Below are 10,173 nucleotides of genomic sequence, written 5' to 3' on the forward strand. Positions count from 1 at the left end.
TCTCTTATAATTACCGTATATTTTAGCATTACGGTATTCTTAGACTTGTACTATTTTGTCACACGGGAAGTTAGGATTGGCCAGTTATATTTTGATGAAACAATTTTTTCAGCATCCAATCACAATCGACATGGCACTTCAAATTCAGATTAGTAATATTTTTTTTTAATTATTCCCTTTAGTCCAATATCCAACACGACTAAATCAGCAAATTTATCATCTCTTTTAACGGAATGCGTTCACTTTCTTTGTTGGCAAACCACGATAATATTTGAATGCAGTAATTGTTTATTCGAATGAAACAAGTGTAGTACAAAAATATTTATAAAATGAAACACTTGAAAGCTTCACAGTGAAAAGTAAGGTAAAATGTCTCAAAAGAAATAACAATACACGACAGGGTCAATATCAATTGATGGTTACCCAAGGAGAAGTCGATACTTGTAAATCATTTGAGGCAAGTCTAGTCAAACTCAATTTTCGCTGAAATGTGTGAGACAGTTTAAATTGGCAAGTCAAAACATTTACGAAATGGGAAATTTGGTTTAATCTGATTAGGACACTTCCCAATGTTACAGTTCATGAGTCGAATAAAGTTGAGCCATTTCACATTATCTAAGTCGAATCATTTTAAAATATACGTCGTTTCCACAAAATGTCGAAAAGTATGACTCGGGTTGACACATGCCAACCTATACACACGATATATATATATTCTGTGGAAAGATAATTTGAGCATAAACAATAGCAATACATGTTTATACATGGAACGATAAATATCATAAAAGTGTGGTGGCATATTGGTAAACAGGTTAAAATAACACTTTTTATAAACACCTCAGTTTCGAAATCAGTCTACCGATAGCTACTGCCTCAACAATCAAGTAGATTGCGGTGAACACTGAAAACATAAACCGAGTAGGCAGGCTTTCGCGTTTACTTCAGTTGGAATCTCTTATTAAAAATCTTGAGTACTAGTAATATTCACTCAAACCATCAAGGGTTTAAACAAGTTACTGTTGTTTTTTCTAGTTTTGAATGATGGAAAGGTGTCAACTCCTTCTTTCATCTAGCCTTGAACAAACATGAACGAGTGGTTGAAGCGTTGCACATATATATAGAACTTAACTATATCGGCATCGCAGGGTAAAGATCTCGGACGAAAACCCATGGTCACTACCTTGTCCAGGGTATGAAAAATTGGGAGGGAATGCCGAACCATCCCAAAATAGTAGCCTTTTGCGCACAAGTGGCTGCGTGTTGAGCCTTGTTTAGAGTGAAAGTGTGATAAACGCCTCATAAAGTGTTATGGATTGATCTACCAAAAACTCCATTTAACTATAAGTGATCACACATCGGTTACTTTAGTAAGAATAAACAAAGTGGCGAATTTGTTACCCCGATCGAGAGAAGGAAGTTTAACCTTCAACACTATTTATCTAATTTTTTAAATCGCGTTACATATCACAGTAAATACCACAGCAATCAAGATATTTCAAAAACCGTTTCACAAAATGCTCGGTTGAAATACCAGATTATAAACCAGTTCTAAATAACTATAAAAAATCCGATTTGTTGGTTTTCCTTTATCACAAATTTAACGCGTTGTAAAACCAGGGTTGTCCATGAGAATGGAATTCCCATGGGAAACGTCCCATGGGATGGGATGGGACAGCACACATTTGTATTTCCCATGGGACAAGTGGGACACGAAAATTGTATAATTTTCGGGGAAATGATGGTAAAATTATTTAGTGTCTATATTGAGCATAGCTCTCTTGTTAGCTATAAAAAACAAAATATATTCAGCATTACCAATATACTTCGTGATGGGGCGGATGGTCACATGCATGATAGTTATGACTATAGAGTTAACAAATTTCGTAAATTTTTGTTGTTTTGCATGGCTCTTCGTACATGTAGTCCTATTTAGTGAACGCTAAACCAAAATTTAACAATTTTTATTGAATTTTATTTCAATGGGAATCTTATGGGATGGTTTAGGCATAATTTTTATGGGAATGGGACAGAAAAATATGTCCGATGGACAAGCCTGTGTAAAACTATTTCTAAATGTATATACTTGTTGCTCTGACAGTATTGAAGTGGGTTGCCACGAATCCCACATCAAGCGTCAGATCTGTCACAGCAATAAATCAAAACGTTGCCCTTAGCAAGTCCGTGGAGGTTGCGACTCGACCATCAGCCGCATTTTGTAGCTTTTAAATGGTGACACGCGACCTTGCTTCGAGCAGTCTTACATACAAAATACTATTACATTAGAGAGGCCAAATTACGTTGAACTACGAGATAAATTCTAACTGTACTAAATATATATATATAACAAAAAAAAAACGAATCCGTTACAATAAAATTGTCTCGTTGGGTTTATCCTACATAAAATCATTTCTGATCAATTTGCTCTGAACAATTTGGTAAAATTGCTGCCGAATCATCCTGTCGTTTGTTGCCGAATATGTTGACGACAGGATGCTCATATTGATGTCCAGTCGTTTATACCAGTGTTGGTTCGGAAAGAAAATCCTGCAATTTTAAAATAAAAACTCAATGTGTAAATTAGAAAATTTCTGATTGTCAAGGTGTAGCTCTGTCAAATGTAATGAACGTCAATAAGGAAGGATTATTTTGAAGAAAAATATTTTATGCTACAACTTGATTTGAAACATATTTTGGGGATTATAATTCCATGTTTTTGGACGGAATAGAAAAAACGTCAGTGGTAAATATAGCAAGATAAATACACCTTTATGTGATTCTTTATCAATAGAAGTTTAATAGGCAAATAAATTTAAGTTTGCTTGGATCAGACAGAATTCACATAATAGCATTTTACAACTAACCTGTATAAATTTATCGACGTCTTCAGGATCTTCCTTTGAAGATGACTTTGTTTTTGATTTATTTTTCTCGTCCTTAAACTGGAATTAAAATATTAAGAAATTGATATATTTCTGTTGCATTTGAACTTTATATTACTGAATTAATGGATTTCATGAATCGCATTTTCTTGTCAAACTAATTTTACAATATTTTTGAGAAGAAGAAGACCGTAAATTATAAGGTGTGGAATGTTTTGGAGAATAAAGTTTTAATCGAGTTAAAAATAGCAATAAACTCACTCTCTCTTCTTCCATCAAACTTTTAGTGTTGTCCAAAATTTCGTTTATCATGTCATCGATTGGAGTTTCTGATTTTTCATCCATCTATCAAATATTATTATAAATTACAAAATTTTTAATAAAATACGAATGTTACTTTAAATTAAATCGACTTTGTTTCGCCATTATGCCCTAACAGGACCCTAGACTAGACAAACAGTCTCATTTAGATAGCGATCTAATAAGATGTCGATCAATAGAGCCTAGCATGCACCAAGAGAAGTCAATCGAGAAAAAAAGTTGTACGCTGATTAATTTGTCTTCTCTATGTTTAACTCATAGGATCTTATTGCTACGATATAATGATGAAACTTCAACTAAATAAAAAAACGTTGAAACGTATCATCATATCTTACAATTGGCTCGAGGTAGGAGGCATCTTGTTCAATAATGTATGTCGCTCGTGACATCATCTGTAAGCAATTACATCAATATTAAAATCGGTTTGGAATAATTCAATAGATTTTAAAAAGGGAATCTGAACGAAAGAGTTCGAACGCGTTTTATTGTATGCTTGCTTGTTTGTACTATTCCGACCAAAAAATAGTCTCAATGATCCGTGATAAAATGTGGTAAAAATCTGTTCTACGATGTTGATTTCAAAAAAGAATTAAAATATATTTGATTGTTCATTTCAAATAGAAACGTCAAACGCCAACATGAAACAGTATGGGATTGAAAAAATAAAAGTCGGAAAATATTTTAATGCTATCTATCATGCTTACCTCTCTACCAACGACTTCCAATTCGCCAAATAGAATTTCATCAACCCACTGTTCACATGTTTCGTCAGTCTATAATAAATTTGTTGCTTTCATTTAATATCAACAAAATTATTTCAGTGTTATTTTATATAAATTTACTCACAGAAATCAAAGAAGTAACATCGGCAAGTTCGCCATCAACAACGTAAGTTGCTCTTGAATCAAGCTGCAAAAAATCATTTCCATATATTGTTTTTCTTTTAAAGTTAAATATAGGATTATTTGGTTGTTAAATAACTGAAAAACATTTACTGATGTGGAAACTAAAACTTGTTAGAATATACCAGGGTTCCATGGAAGAATATTGTCTTTGGCACAAAGTTCACAGTTTTATTGATTCAAATTTCAAAATGCTACATAAGAAACAAAATTTAAACGAACCTCTCGAATGTTAATTTCTTCATTGTCTTCCGAGCTCATATCCACCGATACTGATAAACTATCAAGCTGAAACAAAGACGTTGAAAAATTTATAGTCACGAACTATGGCAAAAATGAAAAGCAGAAATATTTTTGAATCGTTTTTTTTCATTTAGTGGGTATTGTTAAAATGTAATATAACTTACCTCTCGATCATCGCATTCCTCGTTGACTTTCAAACTGAAAACTGCAGCTTCCTCCTGCGATTTTCAAAAATATAATGATGATAAATAAATATAAACTTCGATTTTATTCGTAATTATAACTGACGTGTTCTAAAATATGTCTGACAAAAAAAGTAAACTGCCATACTTGTAAAGAGTTGCAACTTGATGTCGAAAGAACATCGGTCTCATTGAGTTTCACATGATCCTATAAATATTGAACAAAATATTAAAAAAATGATAATTATTATCATTTTAGTAGACTTACTCATCATTTGATAAACGACATACTGAGAAATAAAAAGTATTTGAAAAAAAATATAGGTGAAAAGTATCAGATTTAACGGTTTTGCATAAGATCATGGTGTAGAATTTGATGAAAAAACACGATAGAAATTAAGTTCGAAAATCAGAGGCAAAATTTTTTCGTTACTAAAAATTTTTAATAATACTGTTGATAATGTATGCTACATAGGTTTTTGAGCTTTAAGTTTGACAAATATTTCCCACGATATCGCCTTTTACCGATAATATTCAGAAAAAAAATTTTCAGCACTTCGAATTCATGCAAGACCAATTTCAACTCACTTTAATATTGGAATCGTTGGATGAATTTTCTTCAACGTTATTTTCAACCTGTTCAAGCATCCAGTTCACTCTTTCAGCTACTGCCATTGCAATCTAGTGAATATATTTTTGACAATATGCGTATCATATGAAAGTTTAAAATAAAGCAATGTTTGACTCAAACAGTTTACCTGAATGTCTGTTGTTTTCTCTTTTTCAATATCAGCAGTTTTGACCTGTAGATATAAAATTGTACTGTTAAACCTAGATTGACAGATACTTTCGCCTATCCAACTGAATTTATTTTTTCACTAGTCAGCATGACATTTTTTGCAGCATATATAAAGAGGAATACTATAACACTAAAAAAGAACATAATAATGTTGTGTTTCTGTTCAAACCCAAGTATTTTGGTGAAAGATTGAGTAAACGAATCACAAAAAAAATCAATATTTATTGCGACAAGTATAATATTTACTACTATATATACGTAAATATAAACTATTCATCAGACCTCAGGTATTCCATCTGTAACATCGTTGGCCACTTCATATTCCGACTCAGGAGAAGCGGTAGGTGTGATTTGTTTTGATTTGGCACAATCCTGTCATATAAATATATGTTATAATTGAATGAGATCATAATTGAAAAAAATTAGGTTAGAAATATATATACAAGTTTGAGTAGATTCTTGTAGTAGCGCTGTTAGAACAAATATTATTACATTAGACAGAATGCATTCTGAACCGAAAACATATATAAGACCTAATTTTAGCCCTGAAGTGGACCCGAAACCTGGAATAGCCAAATAACATATCGTCGATAAGCTCGAGTTGTTTCATTCATCAACTCAAGATTTGAGATAACTTATTTGTTGTATTCCACCTCACGTCCGACCACATTTAAACTTTGAAGAATAAACTAGCAAACCCTAAACATCGATTAGCCAAATTTATCTCTAACCTCTGATTCTTTGTTAATATTCCAGTCCGATGGAAAAGGAGGTGGTGTGTTTCCCGGCAAGCGGAAAAATGGATTCGGCTGCAACGAAGAAAAAATATATGTGTGTAATTTTTTATTACCTGTGAGCCGACACGCCTTAAAACACCTTGCTAAACAATTCTCAAGTGCACTGGAGTTATGAGAGAATTTTTTAACTATACCCCATGTTTATATATCGATATTCTAGATATAACTTACCCTATTCCAATCGGAAAAGAAACTTGGTCTTTGCTTGGCCTGAAATTGTGAAGTAATCATGTAATGAAGGCATGAATTGAAATGATATAACTTATTATATAAAAATAATTACTTCGGAAGGAGGTAATAGAGCCAGCATGTAGTCGGGCGACTCACTTCCATCTGAATCCTGTAAATTGAAACGTAAGTATTCTGTTTTAATAGATATCACGGTCAATAATAATTTGAAGGCTTTATCAATAAAAATCTTACCAATGACCTAATTTTAGCATATTCTATGTCCATCTGAAAAAAAAAGAATCAAATTTTAGTAAGATGTTATTGTACGCAGTGCGTCCAAGTAACAATAGTTAACATAAACTCACTCTTTCCATGTAATCGAGACTATTTCGTTCGCTCAATATTTTTTCAAATGGATGTGGAGGAGTTGGTTCTCGACTAAGATCCTGAAGAGAAATAATGAATAATATAGTCAGAGGTGTATGAGCATAAAGTAATTATACGACAAAGTGAGAAGTCTACGATTCTCATTGCCAGTAGGCTAATAATTCAAAACAACAATAAATGCGCCGAAATGAGTTGTTATTTAAACTTATCTTGGGTCGTTGCATGTATTAGATGGCACGATATAGGAATTGGCGTTTTATCCTCGTTTCATGAATTCTAGCAATATATATAGTGAAAGGTTCAATGCTTTTCTAAAACCGCCAACGCAATTCTAATTGTATATATATTGGCCTGGACAATTTACGCTCAAGTCACAAGTTATGATTTATACCTCGTCTGAAAACGACGGTGATAGCTGATACCACAAAGATGTTGCTTCCTCCTTTTTATTGTTTCTAATGCAATGTCCTGAACAACATGCATCTTGAACTAGTCTAACAGGCTGGCTGCATACGGAACGGCTTATCGTGACATCTGGTGCCTGTGGTGTCAACTGATAAAACAAAAATAAAGAACGTTTTCTTATCAACTTTAATCCCGACATTGAATAGCTTTGGCCTTTATTTTGTTTTTGGTTTTCACGTACACAATGAAGTAATGCACGTAAATTATATATAAATGTGAACGTGGTTGGATATTCATCAGAATGAATAGTAGGCCTATGTCCTATGTTTTATGGACGCTTGGCTAGAGGCTTGTTGGTAAAAATCGGCAAATTCTTCACGAAAAGTGTAAACTACCTGGATTGTAGATGTGTATTTTCCTATCGGATGATCTTCTTCAAAACTCTCCGTTTCTCTCTCTTGACTTTGCATGCATACACACAGCTGAAAATTATACGAGTTTGAAATTTCTCGATTTTCTTGTTTATAAAAATATTCACCAGAGATCAATCGATAACAAAATATTGTTACTTCAGTTCTGACCGGATGATGTAGTAGAGATGTGGTGTTAGAATAAAATAAAAAAATCTGTGACCGTGACCACAGCTTGATAAAACTTTTGACCCGAAAACAGTTATCAAAAAATGACCTATTGTATTTAGAGACAACAAATTTAAGAAACACTTGACTTGTACTGCATTGTAACCTATTTCTAAAACTGCAGTAATCAGATTCATTTGTCAAACAAATGCGAGTAAGATGCTACGACACTGATAGTTCGTGACTCAATAACAGAGATACGAACCTTGCTAGACTGTTTCCTTGCCCAGTCACGAATGATATTCAAGATTGTAGGAGGCAACTCTCCTTTGGATGGATCCTGGAAGGCCAATGCATGTAATAACCTTTTTTAATTATATCGAAGGGCAGATCTCAAAAAAGTAAGAAGGATTTGTGCTGTAGGGATCCTGGTCATACCTTTTCTTCGGACATAGGCTTACATTTATTAAGACGTTAGCTAAGTGTTTTCATAAGACAATTAGGGAAGGCTAGTGTTTGCATTTATTATCCAATTTTCTCGGAATTGCAATCGAAGTCAAAACTTTTTTCAGTCCAGAGTCGGGGGCCGAAGACAAGTTTGAGCCTGAGTCGTTTATTAATATGTTAAGAGTCTGGTGCGTATTTCTCTAACTATGCGGAATTTCTTTTCTACAAGCAAAAGAATTCTACGTTAAATTCTATCCCAACATCACTGTGTTGCGAAAATTGAAAATGGGGGGAAAATAAGTCCATCTATCTGTTTTGTTTTGTCTTGTGTTAGCTATATCTATATTATCTGGCCGGTGTAGACGCCCTACTTATGGTTGAACGACATTTCAAGGCTTGACTAAAATATCGTCAATTTAAATATATATATATATGATTACACCAACTATTATCGGATTTCGAGGATTGGTTAGGGTTTTGTACACAAGCTACAGTAATTTAGACATTAACCGCGAACAAATAAATTATGACGTCATAGATCTGTACAGAAGCAAATGCATTTCATTCATGGAAAAGCTTAATCTTGTATGCTGAAATCGCGCCATTTTACCCTGCTCCTACTAAGAAGAATATCAACCCTTATATCAATATAATATTTATATCTTTGTTAAGTTATACCATTGAAATATTTTATCCAACCTTTTCGAGCTCCTCCTTTTGCCTCCTGCAAAAAAGTTTGGCACATTTTTTAAAAGCTTTGACTGCTTTGTTTATAGATTTTTGCCATCCCACTTGGCGTCTGAATACTCGAATTCTTCTTTTTCCTTGACCCATTTTCTACGAAGAAATAGGAATATTGAATAAACAACGAATTCCAAAAACTATTTCAGATAATACGAAAAAATATCGAGCAACTTACCATAGGTGTAGAAATTGGAATAAAATACAATTTTCATAAGTGTAACGAGTTGATAAAGTCCATTGTTTGCGAACATTTAGAACCTTTAGTGACGTCATAATACAAATCCGTTACCAGCTATCAACACGTCAGATGGTCACAATTTATGGTGAGATAGGGCTCAGGGATAAAACATCATCTATCGATCGTACTTCAGTTCAGGTTTGTTATGGAAATAGCTAATTTTACAGTTAATCCAACCAAACGCATGGAATGGAAACGTATGCCTTATCGCGTTGTTCAAATGGTCTTTATGACTTTTCGCTAAGTTGTCAACTGCATTCTCAAGTCGTCAAAGCCGGAATAAATAAATTTACTGTCACATGACCAAAGCATTTTGCTAACCCCTTCCCTGTGAGATATAAAAAAATCATCTGTATCATACATAGCAAGTAGTTTGAAACGCATTTTAGACCTTCAAGATTCTCGAAACCCCACGTTTTCCGGCCCCAGCCGGACACGATAGCGGTTGACAAATTTCGACCCACCCCCATTCGAAAATTCCTGGATACGTCCCTGAATTACGCGGCCTAATCATATGGAGAACGACGGTTTGCGAGCGCATTCAGTACTGGGGATGGAAAAGCACTGATATGGTTGGAAAACAGCGTGTCAGTGAGCCTAGCCAATGTGCGTAGTGAATAGTGGGCGTAGGTAGGTAAATTTGCAAAATTGCACTGATTTTTTCCGTCCTTAAGAAAGCAATTTTTTTGCTTTATCGAATATTTGTGAACTGTTATGCTAATTATTATACCCTATTGAATTTTATTTTTGGATCTTCCCAAGTTTAAATACGATATCGTGGATGTTTTAGTCATGATTGTCGAACAAGGAAAACAGCATATTCATCCGAATGACTACATTTATCATCGTACCACCCACTCCTTTCAAAACTTTAATTCACATACCTCAGGCAACAACACACAATTCTTTCCAAATTAAATAAAATTTAAATATTATACAGGCTTAATTATTCGCTGTGCAGACGTCGATCATGCCCGATTTCGCTCCAAAACTCACATCGCGCATTTTCCAAATCAAGCGGAAAAGGCGCGTACTCTTCCCCATGATATACAATGCCGATATGTAAAAGTCAGTTAGTCA

At 33.9% G+C, this 10,173-nt stretch overlaps 1 protein-coding gene across 1 annotated transcript; it reads right to left on the bottom strand.

Annotated features, from left to right (window-relative positions):
* Window positions 1–2,037: 2,037 nt before the first annotated feature.
* LOC120347021 (uncharacterized) lies at window positions 2,038–8,945 on the bottom strand. Its single transcript, XM_039416827.2, has 21 exons — window positions 8,811–8,945; window positions 7,930–8,004; window positions 7,482–7,568; window positions 7,073–7,234; window positions 6,660–6,740; window positions 6,547–6,579; window positions 6,407–6,463; window positions 6,295–6,333; window positions 6,058–6,135; window positions 5,609–5,698; window positions 5,286–5,330; window positions 5,116–5,208; window positions 4,676–4,735; window positions 4,510–4,563; window positions 4,325–4,390; window positions 4,047–4,109; window positions 3,905–3,973; window positions 3,536–3,592; window positions 3,141–3,224; window positions 2,862–2,939; window positions 2,038–2,544 (listed from the first exon to the last, which is right to left on the bottom strand). Exons 1-21 carry the CDS (start codon window positions 8,943–8,945, stop codon window positions 2,515–2,517), a joined length of 1,536 nt encoding a protein of 511 aa, XP_039272761.2. The 3' UTR covers window positions 2,038–2,514.
* Between the last annotated feature and the right edge of the window lie 1,228 nt (window positions 8,946–10,173).

The sequence above is a fragment of the Styela clava genome, chromosome 11 (assembly GCF_964204865.1).
Source record: "Styela clava chromosome 11, kaStyClav1.hap1.2, whole genome shotgun sequence".
In the NCBI taxonomy this organism is placed as follows: Eukaryota; Metazoa; Chordata; class Ascidiacea; order Stolidobranchia; family Styelidae; genus Styela; species Styela clava.